Source organism: Manacus vitellinus, unplaced genomic scaffold (genome assembly GCF_001715985.3).
Source record: "Manacus vitellinus isolate BGI_N305 unplaced genomic scaffold, ASM171598v3 scaffold_34_pilon, whole genome shotgun sequence".
Classification (NCBI taxonomy): Eukaryota; Metazoa; Chordata; class Aves; order Passeriformes; family Pipridae; genus Manacus; species Manacus vitellinus.
The window spans coordinates 1,772,162-1,790,625 of NW_021940488.1; the positions used below are offsets into that span (position 1 = coordinate 1,772,162).

The 18,464-nt window shown below is 38.9% G+C and overlaps 2 protein-coding genes across 4 annotated transcripts in view; one reads left to right on the forward strand and one right to left on the reverse strand.

The window, feature by feature from the left end:
* Positions 1–3,001, forward strand: part of LTN1 (listerin E3 ubiquitin protein ligase 1) — a 29,276-nt gene extending 26,275 nt beyond the window's left edge. For all 3 annotated transcript variants that reach the window (XM_029961422.1, XM_025895573.2, XM_018076948.2), the window contains 3 exons: positions 412–606; positions 1,248–1,415; positions 1,934–3,001. In XM_029961422.1, the coding sequence (XP_029817282.1) occupies positions 412–606; positions 1,248–1,415; positions 1,934–1,996 (426 nt within the window). In that variant the 3' untranslated portion in view covers positions 1,997–3,001. The remainder of the gene's footprint in view (positions 1–411; positions 607–1,247; positions 1,416–1,933) is intronic.
* Positions 3,002–6,183: 3,182 nt separating this feature from the next.
* On the reverse strand, positions 6,184–11,291 carry N6AMT1 (N-6 adenine-specific DNA methyltransferase 1). Its single transcript, XM_018076909.2, has 6 exons — positions 11,250–11,291; positions 10,234–10,323; positions 9,478–9,568; positions 8,136–8,219; positions 7,314–7,455; positions 6,184–6,619 (listed from the first exon to the last, which is right to left on the reverse strand). Exons 3-6 carry the CDS (start codon positions 9,547–9,549, stop codon positions 6,513–6,515), a joined length of 405 nt encoding a protein of 134 aa, XP_017932398.2. The 5' UTR covers positions 9,550–9,568; positions 10,234–10,323; positions 11,250–11,291; the 3' UTR covers positions 6,184–6,512.
* Between the last annotated feature and the right edge of the window lie 7,173 nt (positions 11,292–18,464).

An 18,464-nucleotide genomic window follows, 5' to 3' on the forward strand; every position in this document is an offset into this window, starting at 1 on the left:
TTATATGATTGCATTTTTGTTGTTCTAAATGACTGATGAAACATAGTTTTGCTTGGTATCAATATATTAAATTGATGTTTATTAATATTCTGTTTAGAAAAAAAATGAAAGAATGGGTTTCAGGATGTTGGAGAAGTTGAGGAAGTGGAAGATACTGTTATCAATATACTACTTTTTGCTTTTTAAAAAAAATGTAACCCATCAGTAGATTGGAAAATGGCTGGTAATTTCCTTTTAGTTTGCCAAGATATAAGTAGATTTTTGTTTTCTTTGAGAAAAGTGTTTACCTGGTCTAAGAAAATTATTTCATGCGTACAGTAACATATTTATAGTTTATATGATCTATGTATAAAGACTAGAGATGGTGAGTATCTCTCTGGAGTTTTTTTAATATGTGCATTTTTTTCATAGGTAAAAGCTCGGTCTGCAGCACGAGAAGTCATTGCTACCTACTCAGTTGATGATATCTTTATTGAACTAATAATACAGCTTCCACCAAATTACCCACTGGGATCCATAACAGTTGAGAGTGGAAAGAGGGTTGGTGTGGCTGTTCAGCAGTGGCGTAATTGGATGCTACAGTTAAGCACATACCTTACACATCAGGTGGGTTTAAAGAAAGCTCCTAGTTTTGAAAACTTAAAAGTCCATATAATAGAAAAATATTCCTGGTAATGCAATATTGTATAGATCTGGATAATGGATCTCATCAGTTGATCGCAAAGCACTTCATAGGATTCAGGTCACTCTTACCATCTGCTTTTTTCCATATGCTTAAACAGAGGTAAAATGATCAGCCTGCTAAGTCCTGTTAAATCCATAGCCTGAATTGAAAATTCACTCTTAAGACACGGGCCAGTGTTTGCCCCATGTGGCAATGCCATCTCAACTATAATTTGAAAAAAACCCCAAACAAACAACACCAAAAAAAAAATCAAACCTGAAAACCCAGTCCATGAAAGTCTTTAAAAGACTGGTGGTTGCTGAAGTTGCATCATCTGTGGTTTAACAAAGTAGTTATTGAAAATTTTAAAATCCCCTTTTAAGTGCTCCTAAATGCATTCTACCTCTGTGATGAATACTCACATTTCTGTAGATTAGACTATCATAAATTACTCACTGCATGTATTGCACATAATTTCAGATTATAAAGCCTTCAGGCTTTGTTTTCTTCATGTGTTGATGAATAATAGTAGGAATAGTCCGAAGGAATTCTACAGTATTAACAGCTCTTTTTCCTCTGTTAGAATGGAAGTATTATGGAAGGCTTATCTTTGTGGAAAAATAACGTTGATAAACGTTTTGAAGGCGTTGAAGATTGCATGATCTGCTTTTCAGTCATTCATGGTTCCAACTATTCTCTTCCCAAAAAAGCTTGCAGAACATGCAAGAAAAAGTTTCATTCAGCTTGCTTGGTAAGTACCTTGACTAAATCTTTTTAAATAGGCAAAATATCCTGGAATCAGAGCAGTTTGGGTTGGAAGGGACCTTATAGCTCATCTAGTTCCAACCCCCCTGCCATAGGCAGGGACACTTCCACTAGACCAGGTTGCCCAGAACCCCATCCAACCTGCCTATCCATATAGTTTAAACCATCTAGTTTAAACTTCTAGTGTAGTACCATCAATTTTCCACTTTGTCACTGGAGTATCTGGGATTAACTGAACTCATAAATTATCTCTGGATTTTGTACTAAGACATAAGGACATGTAATGAGAGGGGCTCCTACAGAGTGTGTGTGTAATATGTGTATATACAAATACATATGTATATATACACATGCATACATGCACAAGTGGAAAGGGTTTTTTTTAAAGTATAGTTAATGTTTTGGTAGTTATATTCATTGGCAAATAATGATTATTATTGATGTACAGCGTTCCTGATATTCAGCTTGCATTTGTATATTAAACAGCTGTATTTCTTTTTTCAGTACAAATGGTTCACATCCAGCAACAAATCCACGTGTCCACTCTGTCGAGAGACATTCTTCTGAAATAAAACTGTCTTTCTTCTTTCTGTGAGCTAAATAACATGAAGAGCAGGCGATAAACTGTATGTTGAAAGAAGCTAACTCCTTGGAAATAATGTCAGTTACTTTAAATTCTTCACCAGTGGAATATGACACATATTTACCTCTGGACTGTTGTTTTTGTAAGTTTGAAGATTCTTCTTTGATATAAAGAAACAGATAACAATAATTTATTTTAATTGGTATATTTTTAAGATATGTTAAAAATTTCAGAAATAATGCAGAGTTATGTCTGAAAAAGTGGTGTTTAAGCCACAGCATAGTTGATTAAAACCTCTTATTTTAGGCATATTCTAACATGGTGTTATGTAATTAACCCAGATCATACCTCTTAATATAACAGGTGAATATAAAAGAGGTGGTATAAAGACTTGATTTTTGATTATGATGCATTCATAATAGTCCCTCTTATGGAGGAAAAAAAAATGTTGTTGCTGTTAGACATTAAGGCATGAAACTACAGTGATAATCTTCTGTTAAAGCATAAAATTTAAACATAGCCTGTTCTAAATTAACATGTTTATAAACTGAAGTTTCCCTTTAACAGTTTCTTTTTCCCAAAACTCCTCAGCCATCCAGCAGCCTAAAAACATGAAAACTCAGAAGCCCAACTAAGTAGAGAGAGCACAATCATTCCTGCATGACAATGAATAACACCATCTATTTATTGCTGATTGGCTTCTAAAGAGAAGGCATAGACACTTATCAATCTTTGTTTCTCTTCATTAGCTGGCAAATTAGCTATCGCTGAATGTCCACTGTACTTCCACTGTCCTATAATAATAAGGACTGTAAGTGAATATACAGATGTATCTGAATTTAATAGCTTTCAACTATACATTTTTTCATGCCTTCTTTTTTTTAACAGCGGTAGCATACTAATATATTCCAACCTGGATGATATTTGTGGTGGATTTCTTTGAAAAGTCAATAAAAGGGGGGAATAAATAAATTTTGTCAATCTCTGTAGTCTCTGGATTGCTGTCTCTTCCTCTGTGTGATAAACTTTCAGGCATTAATAGTATAAATTTTAGGTTCTGTATGCTTTCTCAAAGTTGGTCACTTTTGAAGTGACAGCTCTAGGAATGATTTTAGCTGTTGATAACTGAAGTCTATATTTTTAACAGGTAAGACTGGGCTTACAGAGGAGAAATTCCTTGACAATTTTTTTGAGAGAATGGAAAGGATTTAACACTGGTATTGAAAAGGTCTAAGTGAAATGACAGAGTAGGTAGAGCTGTATTGTTTCATAGTTACTGATGCTAAAATTCCAGGATTGTCTCAGTTGCATCACTGGTTATTCTCTTTACAAGGTCAGTAACTGACTTGAAGGCCAGCTGGGGTTAACCAGGTAATGCTTGAAAAGAGCCATGTTAGACTCTTCTAGCAGACCTTAACAAATGCTAAGTGTACATACACACATCTGTAGATGGCAAATTTCAAAATTGAAAAAAAATTACCTGTTGTGTCTACTAGTTCCCAGTCTTCACCAGGGTGATGGGAGCATAACAGGGATCACCTCTGGCAGAACTCACCTACGTTCTCATTTGGAGTGCATTTCGAGAAGTACTTCCACCAAAGCTGCAGCAGACCAATTGGAGAATTGGTTCTCCACCAGGAGAACTGCCTCATGAATTATTTAAGTGGATGCATGTATTTCCTTTTCCAAGTAGCCAGTTGTTAGATAGTTCAGTGCAATCATTCTTTTGTTCAAAGCATGTTGTTTTATTACACTTTCTGTTCTGATTTTTGTTATTCTGTCCTTTATAACTTAAAACTGCACACACTGTTGAGTGTTGTGATCTAATGTGCCGGATGACTGCTCTCTTTTTATCTTTGATTACCTATTTTAAAAATAATTCTTTAGTGATAACTAAAATCTAGACAGTTTAATTAAAACTCCCTTTTGTTAAACACGTAGCTTAATTCTACTGCATGTTTTGATTGCATCTTAAAATCCTCTGATTAGCCAAAGCAGTCAACACTGTAAAACTTCTAGAGGGGTCTATGGCTGTGACAGCATTTTGGTTCATTCAAACAGCCCTGTGCCTATAACATCAAATCCCATGATTCTACAGAAAGACAAAATTGTGCATAAAACCTCTTCTAACAGTTTTGTAAGGGGAAACTGAAGCAAAAAAAAAAGTGTGGCTTTGCTAAGGTCTGTCATCAAGTCAAAAAGGTTCTAGAAGTAGGAAGCAGGCAAATTGCAATATAGCTTCTCAGAAGTGACTAGCTGGTCACTACAAAATCAAAACTTTGCTTAAAATCTTCAGTGTGGAAACACTTCATATCACGTATGGCACAAAGTTTCTCTTAACAAGTTATTCAGAATGTAAAAGAAAGTCCTGAGTCAAGCCTCACTTTGGTCAAGGAAATGCAATTTTTTTTTAGCCTCAGTAGTTTCAAGAACTGTAATTTCTAGTATATTGTATAAATGTTAAGCAACACCTTTATCATGACTGCATCTTCCTTCTAAACCCTCTTGTTGTGTGTTTGTGTTCACATTCATGTTCATTCATATAAAAACAAATGGACAGAAAAGCTACTGAAGGGAGCTGTTAGCTGTGTCTGAATTGTTGAATTGACTTGCAGCCTTGTTCTTCAGTGCCTGCTAAGCTGGGGAACGGCAGCTCTCAAGAGTGTAAAACAATCTCCACTGCACATTTCCTGCAATTCAGTCCTTTTTTCTATCTTCTTCAGGATGGTTTAATTTTTATGCCAGACTGGCCTAAGTTGACTTTTGACCTATATGAGCTTCTTTGCAGTCAAATACCTCAAGTGGCATAGAAAGGCATGTCTGTGCTAACAGCACCTCCGCTTCTGCCTGTCTAAACCCTCCTTTTTTCAGTCTCCTGAAGAAGTTTTTTTAGGTCACTGCAGAGGAAAGCTCTCCACTGGGGTCTGTTGGTCAGGAAATACTTCCCTATTTTGGATAGTGATTTTGAGAAAGGACTTTTATTCCAGTTCTCTACTTCCTTGCAGTCATTGTTTTCAGTTACCCAGGAACTAGACTTTTTTAACTGCATGCTTTTTTCCTCCTTAATACCTTTTCATGGATGACTACTCTTCATCTAGATTACTCCATAGTAGTATCCTCCTTCTAAAATGGCATAAAAGGGAGCACAATCACCATGTTACTGCCCAGAAGACTTCAGGAAAGGAATAGCATGCCTTGAATCATAGAATTGTTAGGGTTTAAAAGACCTTTAAGATCATGAAATCCAACCAACCCACCACCACTTCCATGTTCACTATTAAACCATGTCCTCAAGTGCTATATCCACATGTTTTTTGAACATTTCCAGGGATGGTGACTCCACATTTCCCTGGAAGTCTATTCCAAAGCTTGACAACTCTCTGTGTGAATTTATTTTTTTTTTAATACCTAATCCAAACCTCCCCTGGCACAACTTGAGGCTTTTTCCTCTCATCCTGTCACTTGTTACCTGTCAGAAGAGGCCAACCCACACCTGGGTGCAACCTCCCTTCAGCGAGTTGTAGAGTGACAAGGTGTCCCCTGAGCCTCCTGTTCTCCAGCCTAAACACCCCCAGCTCCCTCAGCTGCTCATCAGACTTGTCCTCCAGACCCTTCCCCAGCTCCCTTGCCCTTCTCTGGATATGCTTCAGCACCTCAACATTCTTCCTGAACTAAGGGGCCCGAAACTGAATCCAGGATTTGAGGTGTGGCCTCACCAGTGCCCAGCACAGGGGGACAATCACTGCCTTGGTCCTGCTGGCCACACTATTGCTGACACAGGCCAGGATGCCACTGGGCCTCTTGGCCACCTGGGCACACACACTGGATCATGTTCAGCCACTGTCAACCTGCACCCCCAGGTTCTTTTCTGCTGGGCAGCTTTCCAGCCACTCTGCCCCCAGCCTGCAGCACTGCAGGGGGTTGTGGTGACCCAAGGGCAGGACCTGGCACAGGAAAGACACTTGCTTCACCTTTCTGTTCAGAAGTACACCATTTCCTTCTGACAGAAACAAACCTGCTCATTGTGCCTTAGACCTGTAAAGGTGCCTGATACTACATCAAAAGGAGTACCACGGATTCAAAGTATTCCTTTAAACCCAGCATAGCTACAAACTAGCTATAAAAACAGGAGGAATTACATCAAGTACGTTATTACAACAAGACACAATGACAAATATACAAATATTTATAGAGGAAAAAGCCTTTGGTGCTTAAGTGCAAATGCAGCAGGGTGGGTTACTTCATGGTTCCTCCGCAACTGCCCTGCAGATAGCCAGAGGATAACTGTACCTCTGCCAGCAGACAACAGCTGGTTCACATCCAGAATAAATATAAATACAGAGTCTTGATCAGTCTCACTGCAGTAATCAGGAAGTGAGAGTACACCTCAAGAAGGTCAAAAATCTTGGTTTAAAAATTATTTGACAACTTCAGTGTTCAGCTGACAATTAGATGTTCAACTTTCTGCATGCCTACTCCCTGGAAGGTGAAGAGAAATTATCAAGACTTCCTAAATTTGAGGATAGTCAGCTTCTCTTGTCCTGCTTGCCTGGAAAGTACTTGTATGCCTTCTAAGCCACTTTTCTTCATTGTTTCCAGAATTTCATCTGTAATTGAAAGTTCAGTGTTTACAACTGAATTACAAACTGGTTATAAAGTATCTGTCAAACATAAATTGTAAAGCAAAGATTATAAACTATGTCCTCTTATTCTTTCAGACAGTAATTTTTATGCAAAATAATCTCCCACCAAGAATAAAGCTTACAATTTACTACCTGAAGTTCAGTATTTTGCTATTAATAACAAAGAAAAATTCTGTATGAAGCTAAACTGTAGGAGAAAGGAAAAAGGAGATTTTGCAGCATCATCTCCCAAAAGCTGCCTAATAAATCAGGGGTGAAGAATAATCTTTCTTCTTAAAATTACTTGATAACTTGTAGCCATTAGCATTAGATCAGAAGAAACAAGCCCAAATCTTTTCCCTACACCTTTAAAATGAAAGACATCACATTTCCAGCTAAGGGCTTTTGTCTTTTAAGTTAACACCACTGTTCTCTTCCATGAGAAAGGATTGGCCTGGCTTTGTTAATTAGTTCAGAAGATTTACAGTCACCTCTCAGACTTGGAACTGAACTCTTGCAGAGCTGCTAGGATCCTACATACTACCATTTTCCAAATTAGCTTGGGGAGGTCTTAGTTTTGATAAATTTGCTTGTATTTTTGGTCTAGCTGTGATCAATATTTTGATTAATAGTGTTAAAACTGGTTTGGCACATTTAAATGTCCAAGGACAGTGATCACCTGGATTATTTTCTTTAATTGTGACCAAGTAGAATAATCCTCCTGGTGAAAGTAGGTCTGGTACTAACGGGAAAACTCTATCCATTACCTCTCTGCCCTGTTTGCCACCAGCCCAGGATACCTCTATTCCATGGCCTTTCACCTAGGAAGAATGAAAACAAAGACTGTCATAACATAGAATGATAGAATTGTCACTGGTACTTGTAAGAGAATCATCACTATAATCTCTAGCTTTAGGTGTCTGCCATTAGAAGTCTGACAATTTTGATTCAGCGGGTTAGTTTATGCAGCAAATTACTTCAAGACTACTTTCTACAGGATGAACATACTATTTTGTTTCAAGTTCTATTCTTAAACTAAATTAAAAGAGCTACATTGTCACATACTTTGTATGTATTTTCTTGTAATGTTTTATGAGCTTGTTTGCCAAGTCAGAGGTGGTCAGAAAACCCCTGAAGTGTTTATGGGTCAAATTCTTAAAGTAGGAGTCTGCAGAAGCAGAGGATTTTTATTCTGCAGGAAACAAATGCATTTTCAGTTGAAAGTCTTCTATAAGAATTCCTTAGCATGCCTAACAGAAGTCCTACATGGTTTATACTTGATGGAGGAAGCAGGTATTGAGAAGCAGCAGCTAGCAATCCTTATTCCCATGTAGAGTTTATAGGGAACTCCAGCATTTTCACTAAATCAGTGCTGGTCCTACAACATCCTTTACTATTTCAAAAAACCCTTGCAGTTTTCATAGCAGGGTCTTTTTGATTTGCTGTCTCTCCTCTGACAGTAGAAATACTATTTTTATTGTGTATTTCAAATTTTTCTTACCTCTTCAGAAGGTGTTACCACATATGGTGGATTAAACAGCAGCAGATCAACCTTCCCATTTAGTCTTGGAGACAATCCTTTGACCTGTGGATGAACTTGATGATTCTTTCGTGTGGGTTTTTTTTTGAAACATGAAGAATGCAAATATTTTGTAAAAATACAGTTACGTAATGCTGGATATTCTAAGCATCTCATCCTGACTCAGGAATACTAACCTTTACTTTCTATGTGCAAGAGAAGCATCAAGAAGAAGTACCCATGCAGAGCAGAACAATTTTGATAAGTCTTATGATTATGTTATGCATAAGTTGTAGAAAAGCAAGAGACACGTGCAGACACAGGGGTAGTACTTTATTCTTGCTCAGTTCAGAATTTAAGTTAGATATAAAAGAATGTTGAATTTTTCATTGGTTAACATTTGTTAGCCAAAATGACTGATCTGTGACAACTGCAGTTCAGTTCTCAGGTATGAGCAGTTGTTCATCCATTAAATCCCATTTATTGTTGCCTATCTACATCGTCTTCTGTAAACATATATATTCAGGGTTAAAAGATGAGAAAATTAGGTTTTCTCCATATCAAATTTTGTAAGAAACTAAAAGTAACAATATACACAGGTCCTAATTAAATCAGAAAAGGCTGAGAACTAAGAACTGTATAGCTTTAGAGGAAGGGGTATGATAATGTCAAGTGACTACAGAATTCCTCGTCCAGCATTTTCCCAAACTGTATCTACACAATTTATTTTTTAAATTAATTCAATGACTTTTTAGAGCTTAATTATGAATTTTAGAGCTTGAGTAGTGTGGTTTTCTCTTCTTTCAGAAACATTTTGGCATTTTTGTTTTCTTTTTCCCCATCCATGCTTTTAAAAAGAAGGTTTGTTCTAGGCTTTTTAGTTACTTTTCAGAATCAGGGCCACAAAGATGATTACAGGTCTGGAGCATCTCTCTTATGAGAAGAGACTGCAGGAGCTGGGCCTGCTTAGTCTGCAGAAAAGACTGAGAGGGAGGGGATCTCATTAATGCATATAAATATCTCAAAGGTGGGTGCCAAGAGGATGGTGCCAGGCTCTTTTCAGTGGTGCCCAACAGCAAAACAAGGAGTAATGATCATAAACTAAAACACAACAAGTTCCACCTCAACATGAGGAAGAACTTTACATTGAGGGTGGCAGAGCACTGGAACAGGCTGTCCAGGGAGGTCATGGATTCTCCCTCTCTGGAGACATTCAAAATCCACCTGGACATGTGCTTAACTATTGTGTGATTCTGTGATCTCTAATAAGTATTAAAAAATTACAAAAACTATAAAGAAGATATTACTGAAACATCTATCTTACCAAGTCAGTAATGACTGGCTGAAGGTGAACATTGTTAAGCCGAGCTGTCTCCTGTGTACAGTAAGCTGCCATGGGGTTGATATCTGTACATCTAAAAGCAAAATATTACTAAGTGTAAGTTATAGGCTACCGTACATGGAAGTTTAACCCTATGAACCACATGCTAATTTATGTACTCTCAAAGACAATATCCATTTCAGCATCCTTTACTTTGCAAGTAAATAGCAAAAAACACCTAGTAAAATACACACACTGTATTAGCAGCTAAACCACTCAATGCTACACTGTAAGTTTTAATGGCTGTCTGAAAGTTGAAGTGCAGGATTTCCACTTTGACGCTAGCTCTGCATAAATATATATATTCATACAAGTCTCTAATAAAATTCAGTTACTCCCAACACCCAGGTAACTAATCTCATGAGACCACAGGAAGACTAGTCAGTGGGTAAAATTTAAGATTCAACCCAGCAAACACAAGTGTAGGCATGGAAAAATGGAATTGTAGTCACAGCACTACTTAATTACAGAACCTGAAGTAAATAGCTCAGCACCTGTTGTGGTGCATCCCCTTTTGCCCTCAGTCCACATCTCAGAAATGCTCAACAGGCTTTCTTTTTGCTTTAATTTCCTTAGCTGTAGAACTGAGCTAATATTTCTTTGTAAACAGTTTTTAAAATGGGAAAATGAAAAATATATATTTGAGGGCTAAGCATTCTTTATTATTGCACGCAACAGTTTAAATGCTGTTATACTTACATGTACAGGGCACTGGATCCAAGAATGGAAGAAGCTAGAAATGTTGAAACCACACCAGATCCAGATCCTATTTCAAGGCAGATCTCAACTCTAAAGAGAGAAAACTCTGGATGACTTTTTATTTGTAACATATAAGAGCATCACAACAGATACAGAATTAGTCAAGACAGTGTTATGAAACATGCTCTCCTTCTCCCAAACGTGCTAAAGTCATAGAATATCATAGAATATCCTGAGTTGGAAGGGACCCACAAGGATCATCAGTTCCAGCTCCTGGACTTGCTGGTCACATGGCCCTCAGTGCTCACATTATGTCACCTCTCCCATAGTGGCTTCCAGGCCTCCTGGTGCCCATACAGATGATTCCTGGTGATCACAAGCCACTTCTGGAAACACATACGTTTCTCCTATGCCTAACATGAAAGTTCCTGTTAACTATGCAATCTCAATAGTACAAGCTATATTTCTATAGCATTTATTGTACATTTATTGCAGCAAGGCTGAACTGCAACAGAAATTATGGAAGTTCACTGTGAAGCTGCTCGAAGAGAGCAGGGCTCAAATGCATGGCATCGAAGAATATTCTGAGCTGGAAGGGACTCACAAGGATCATCAAAGTCCAACTCCTGCCCCTGTGCAGGACATCCCAAGAATAACACCCTGTGCCTGAGAGCATCATCCAAACCCTCCCTGAACTCTGTCAGGCTTGGGGCTGGGACCACTTCCCTGGGGAGCCTGTTCCAGTGCCCAGCCACCCTCTGGGTGAACCATGTTTTCCTGATATCCAACTTCCCTCTTCCCTGACCCAGCTTCATGCCGTTCCCTCGGGTCTTGTCACTGGTAAACAGAGAGCAAAGATCGGTGTCTGTCCCTCCACTTCCCCTCACGAGGGAAGCTATGGGGTCTGCCCTCAGTATGCTCTTCTCCAGGCTGAACAAGTCCAGTGACCTCAGCCGCTGCTCGTATGGCCCCTCTAGACCCTTCACCATCTTCGCAGCCCTGCTCTGGATACTGACAGCTTTAAGGCCCCTCAGATACTGTGCTGCCCAGTCCCTCTGTGACAGCAATCCCTCAGCAGATAAACCCCCTCCTCGGGTGCCTGGCGGCCGGTGCCGGTCCCGCCCCTCACCGCCCGCCCCTACCGAGCTGCCCGCAGGCGTGCCGACGAGTACCGGCTCCAGCGCATCCAGCAAGCAGGAAGGTATCTCGGCGGCTCGTACACGTGCGGAAGGCCCCCGCGGGCCCCAGGTGTCCGTACGCGCGGGGTGGGGCGACGCCGGCCCCCGACATGCGCGGGCACCTCCCGGCGCGGGGGGAAAAGGGGGCGGGCGGGGCGAAGGGAAACGCGTCGGTCCGGCCTGCGGCGGGCGGGCGGCATCCTGCCGCATCCCACCCGAGCCGGCGTAGACGACCGCGAGTGTGCGCGGTCGTCCAGCCGTGGGTGTCCGTGGGTGCTGATGTGAGAGAGCCCTGCTGTTGTTGCTCATAATTTTGGTGTCCGCTTCACAGATTGTGTTTCCACCGTGAGAACTACCGCAGGGAGTCAGCGTGAACACCGAATGAAAGAGGTGCTGAGGGAAGTTCTTGAAGCACACAGGGGAAACCCTTACATTGATACTCAACTTAAACGAAGCTCTATTTTCCAGTTATAAAATACTATGTTTCTGTGATTTTTAGTCAACAACACCTCACCGCATGCTTATGTACCAACCCTGTGAACTTCAGAGTCGTAGAATCACAGAATGGCTTGGGTTGGAAGGCACCTTAAAGATCGTCTGGATCAAACCCCCCTACCATGGGCAGGGACACCTTCCACTAGACCAGGTTGCTCAGAGCCCCATCCAACCTGGCCTTAAACACTTCCAGGGGTGGGGCAGCCACAGCTTCTCTGGGCAACATGTTCCATTGTCTCGCCACACTCACACTAAAAGAATTTCATCCTAATATCCAATCTAAACCTACTCACTTTCAGTTTGAAGTCTTAACCCCTTTTCACTACATGCCTCTGTAAGTAATCTCTCTCCATCTTTCTTCTAGGCTTTTTGGGTACTGGAAGACCTCAATTATGTCACCCTGAAACCTTCTCTTTTCTAGGCTGAACAATCCTGATTCTCTCAGCCTTTCTTCATAGGATAGGTGCTCACTCCAGTCATCCTGGTGTCCTCTTCTGGACTTGCTCCCACATGTCGATGTCGTTCCTGTGCTGGGGACTCCAGAGATGGATGCAGTACTCTAACAAAAATGAGGCTCTGCAAAACTAAGAATTGAGGGGAAATTTCAGGGCTCAGATCAGACTAATAATTTCCTCTACACAACAAACCCCAAACAAATTGTGATCAAAAGCAGAAGAGAGAGGTGGACAAATTCTAATTCCCATTAAATGTCTGTGTTCAATTATTAATGCAGTGAACACTCAAATTCTGGCAGTAAGATGAATGTCTAGGTCAATGAAGGAAACAGGTGATGTTAACAAACAAGTTAGAATCTTAAAATGTTATTTTGATAGGAATTTTGAGTAACATGAGTTTTGGCAAAAGAAGGAAAAAAATGCACCTAAACAACTAACCCAGTGGATTAATCTTTGTTGACTTACATATATAAATGTACTTAAAATACAAGTATGTATGTGGCCTGGTTCTGGACAGGACAGGGTTAATATTTGCAGTAGCCAGGAGGGAACATGGCTGGGACCTGCAGGTTATTCTATACCGCTTAACCTCATTTTCTGGGAACTGGGAAAACGCCTGCTTCCAGGTCGGGGTAGTGTGGCACGGTCAGGTATGGTTGAAGGTTTCCACAATAACATTTCTCGTACATTCTGTTATTAGTATTGTTGCTGTTACTGTTTGTTTTCTTGTCTCATTGCTGTTTCCAATAAATTGTTCATATCTCAACCTGTGGTCTTTAACTTTTGTGCCTCTAATTGTCCTCTCCAACCTGCCACAGGAGAAGGGCAGGGGGACAGGAAGACTAAATTGGAGAATACCATTCCTAAACCATGACAGTATGTTATGTACCTTAAGTACATAAATGTACCTAAGTCAGGTATGTCTTGTTTGCTACTCTCCATTTTGGTTTTTTTTCCTGGAACCCGGGAAAGATAGCCCATTTCCACTTTTCACATGCAACTGTGAATGGCTTCTGTAAAACAGAGGATATCTGCCATTCCTACAGAAGAACAGCTTCATTTTTGAGCATCTTGTAATTCATAAGTGCTGCTAAACTCATTTTGAAGCTAGTTTTTTTTCTCTTTATTTCTGTATCCGCTGTAGGGTCAGCTTTGCATTGAAATGTAGGAAAACACAGAAATGGAGTTCCTGTGTCGTGTGAAGATCTCATCCTTTACCCTCCATTGCAAAGAATTGTACTGAAAGTTTGTTGTTCATCTATTTCACATACATGGGTGTGAGAAAAAGATGGTGTCATCATTATACTCAGTTCTTGCCATAACAAGAAATTTGTTTGGGTAAATTCTCTTAGAAAAAAGACTATCCCTGCACACTGGAGAAAAAACCCCAACAATAACAAAAAAGAACAGCTAACTAGTGTTGCCTGACCCAGGTGTTGGACACCAACTCACCAGCCAGGTACCTGGAAGATTTAACTGAAAATTCAGCGTTATTCAGTACATCTTGCCTTACATCTGCCTTTAGCTGTGTCCCACGTTTCCAAGTAAAATCAAAGTGCTGCTCTTTATCCTCAAAGCCAACCTTTTTCAAGTAACCAGAAATTATCAATAATAATAATAATATACCAGAAATATGTGACAAGAATTATGATGAGCCTGTAGTAAGCAACTGTCCTTTATGTCCAATCCTTTGGGGTAAGTGAATGCAATCAGATATCCAGAGATAAATATTCAGAGATCCAAAAATGAGGTTTTAACTCAAGGATCATTTTTGTCCTGTCATGGAAATGAAACCATCAAGTTTTATTTTAAAACAGGTTTCTTGGTCTACCATTTAGAGTGTAAAGCAATTCTAGAAAATGAGAAGTTCAGAAAATTTCAGTTTTCAGAGTAAATTTATTCATGGACCTGATCTTGTACTAGTATTACTTTTAGTTTAAAATGTTATTTTCTCTTCATTTATTCTCTCACATTAAGTGTTGTCATAACCTACCTCAACCTTCATTTTGCCAACTAAATTAGTCCTTATTGCCTCCTAATTTATGTCCTTATCATATTCTTTCATCATCCTGTTCTGATAAGATTTATTCGGCATGGTGTCTAAATACAGGGTAAATGAGATCTTAGGCTGTGAGAAGATAATAGTTTCCTTAACTTGAAATCTCTTGGCTGACGAAGAGCAGGAATATCACATTTGTGTCAGAATGGTGGGTTCTGACTGAGGTTAATGTTAATCTGCTCTTACCTGGACCATCAGTGGAGGAAAATAGACTGCTTCTGTGGGCCAGGGGCTTGACAGGAGACAATAACCGGTTTTTTAGCTTAAAAGGAAACCCAGTAGATACTCCTTCATTTCATCTGTCTTCCCATCTGCTGTACCAGAGAAACAAATACTTTGAAAACATATTAAGCTTGCATAAAATTCCATTACTTTGGAAATGAAGTCATGTAAAGAGGCAGAATTTTGCATTGTGTCCATATTGGGAAAATTAATTTTTTGGATATATTTTTTTAATCTCTACAGGTGGTCAAGCTTTGGAGTGCTGTAGAAGAAATTACTTCACCATCTTCAGCTGTACTGGCTGTTATTTTTGGCTGTTTCATACTTCATGAAATCTAGTTAATTATTATTGGGTTTTTTTAATACTTATAAGTCCTTCTGGGTGAATTTTACAAAACATTTATTTTTATTGCTTATATAACTGCGTACCTAAAATGTTTTTCTTGGTAGGTAACTGTACTGGTTTTGCCAAAACAGATTCTATTTCAATTTTGGGAAGTTGTTGGAAGGCTAATACGGGAATATGTTTTTCAGTGGTGCCTGTGCTATGTTATTAAAGTAGGCTTTATGGAGATGAAAAATTGTTCTTGACAGGAATCATAACCATTTGTTTACGCTAAGATGTATGGCTTCATCCCATTTGGAATTCAGTGCCATACTTCTCACACAGCAAATCCTTAACCCATGATTTCCTAACTGCCTGTCAGCCCTCAGAGATCTCCATTATAAAATTCTCAAACATTTCACAGCTGCATCTGGCCCTCTGTGTCCTGGAAGTAATGTAGACCTGTGCTGGACCTATGAATGCTCCTGTTTCACTGCATTTGAGGTCTGGAAGAAATCTCTTTATCTAAGTAGTCCAACAAGCAACCTCATCTTATATTTCTCAAACTGAGCAAGTATCTTCTTGAAAGTATATAGGCTTCTTGCCAACAATATTTCTAGTGAAAAGCTGTTATAACACTTTGGTGCTCTAATCATTAGAAACCTTGTAATTCCTGGCCTAAATGCAGAGGTGATAGATTTTATACTTACTCTTCCGGCAAGTACGTAAGCTTAGGTGATTCTTTTCATAGTTTTTCCTTGATGAATTTGTAGACAAAGAAAGGTTCTCATCAGCCTTTGTTTTGCTTGATTAAATAAGACATGCTCTTAAAATTTCCTGCCATAAGACGTTATTTTAATTTCTCTTACTGCACTTCTAGACTTTCCATGTATGGATTCAAGTCAGACTTCACACTGAATGTGACTTGTACAAAGACTACAGGTAATGCCTTATTGATGCTTTGAAGAATTTACTAGCTTCATTACCTCTTGTGGGATTTTCCTGGTACATCCCAGGATCATGGTTGCACTTTCTTTGCAGAAATAGTTTCTTTCCATTTTGCGATCAGCTGGTTTTCCTTGGTTTTTCCTCAATGGTTTCCAAATAACTGACTATAAAGTGAAAGTTCCATAGCATTTTATTGTTTTTAATAGTTCCCTTTTTGCATGTCTATTGCTCACATCCTGGTCGTTTTGTTCACCCCCCCAAAGGTTGTCTCCTGATTTCATGTTGTCATCTTAGTGATGCCAAGGATACTGATAAAAAAACTTTAGTAAAATCAGCCCCAAGACTGGTATTTCAGGAAGTAACCATTAGTGATTTTGAACCTCATACTATTCATTTTCGGTATGGTATATGACTAACTTTTATTCAGTTTCTTGTTCGCTTTATGTTTCTGCTGCCAATTCCATCATTTCCATCTTAGTTCATACTTTTCCACATAACATCACATCTAAAGCTGCATGGGAGTCTAAGTAGATTATTTTTGTGTTTAAAAATGGAGGCAGACACTGCAGTAATATACTGCCACTGCCATCACAACCTAAATCATCTGTGTTGTTTTTAACTGTTATTCCAGGTCAACAGTACAGAGGTCCTGCTGCTTTCCTTCTTGTCTTTTTGAACACGTGTGCAAACCATTTTGATCTAGTATTTAATATCTTCAATAGAATTCTAGAATCATAAAGTGGCTTGGGTTAGAAGGGATGTTAAAGTTCATCTAGTTCCAGCCCCCCTGCTATGGACAGGGACACCTCTCACTAGTCCAAGCCCCATCCAACCTGGCCTTGAACACTTCCAGGGATGGGACAGTAGTCTTCATTAAGACTATTTCAAACTTATTTTAACATTTCTTGTGTTACATTGTATATTCTAGCTTGCAAGACATGGCTTTTTTACTGATCATTTCATTTTGACACTGCATGTTCATAATATCGTACTTGAGATGGTTATTTAACCCACCAGGTTTGAAGCCTATTCCTGCACTCATTCATTCCCTTGCTTCCATCTTTAACCACAATCAAATATTGTCATCCCCTTTTGACCCTGACATCCTCAAATAACCTGCTAATTAATTAGCTAAGACCAAAATAGTATAATCTTTTTACTGTTTCCCTGACTACTAAGCAAAGAACTATTGCTGCTGTTGATGTGAAAAACACTGGGATGTTACTAATTTCTAGTCTTTTGATAATTAACTTCTTTTTCCAAGTGTCACATTTCCTAATTACCCATTCTAATTGTATACCTGAATTCCCAAACCATACCAAAAGCCAAACCTTGTAGTTTATACTCCAACAAAAATCCCCATTTTCCATAGATCCTGTCAGATGAGTCAATGCTTGGTTTAATACACTATTCTTTTGTATTTCTAAGGTGAATAGCTCAAATCTTTTTTTCCTTCCTTGCTTCCCTCCTGACCGATGAAAATTCTTGCCCTTACCTCATGACATTGCAGCAATACATCACGGCATGGTAAGGTTTAGTCACACTGTGGAATTTTTAGACCTGGTAAGGAATGGTCCAGGGACGACACATTAGAGAGTAAGAATGATGGATACTTGTTTATAGCCCTTCCTGAAAAGATCTCAGAGTGCACGTGAAACTTTAAAAACCAGTTACCAGCTATTGAAGGAATTACATCACTCAACATTGAAATGCAGCTCCCTCAGGGAAAAGGCAAGGAACTTTTTAATAGTGTACAAAAGTATTTCAACACTTCAGGAGAGAAAATGAATAATGCCATAATCAACTGAGCAGAAAGAGAATGTGTAGTGAGTAGTCATATATACTTTTTTAAACTGGATGTAGGCCAGAAACCTAGGAAAAACCTACTGCTAATGTAAAAAAATGGAATTGGTTTTTTTCAGCCACCAATGATCAAGTTCTTTGGTTTACATTTACAACTTAAACCAAAACACCTCAAGCAGCAGAGTCATAGTGGAACTTTCTTTTATAATTGGGATACCAATGTTTCCTCCTTCAGGGGGCAGGAATGATGTCTGATTTCCCCAAGAACTTACAAAAAATTAAGTTCTATACAGGACTCTATAGAGAAGCAAGAACACCACAGTCAGTTCATTATTTAAATTAGTCAGTGTTAGAGACAACTATAATTAACATCAGTCTTGTCTTATAAGCAACTGAGTAGGTATAAATGCACCAGATCAACTCTTTACTTATTTTAAATTATAACTTTATTGACTTCATCAGAGCTGTAGCTACTCTAGTGTTCATAAACAGAAGACAGAAAACCTAGAAAGAACAATTACAATTGTCCTTATACATTTCAGAATAAATTTGTTGTCATTCATCAGAAAATAAATCACTAACATGGAAAATCAGGGAAAATCTGTTTAGCAAAGGCAAGACATACCACAGGCATATCTTAGGTTAGAACAGGATAAACAAAACTCGATATTGTTATCCTATTATATATATTGGTGTTAAGGTATATAAGCACACATATATTTATAATGGCATTATATAAAAATAGT

Excerpts from the sequence above, each read along its gene's own strand:
- N6AMT1 (XM_018076909.2), bottom strand. The coding sequence starts at position 9,549 with ATGGCAGCTTACTGTACACAGGAGACAGCTCGGCTTAACAATGTTCAC. Across the intron at positions 8,220-9,477 it reads AGCCAGTCATTACTGACTTG|GTCAAAGGATTGTCTCCAAG; the intron begins GTAAGATAGATG and ends GTTCATCCACAG. Across the intron at positions 6,620-7,313 it reads AATTAAAGAAAATAATCCAG|ATGAAATTCTGGAAACAATG; the intron begins GTGATCACTGTC and ends TTTCAATTACAG.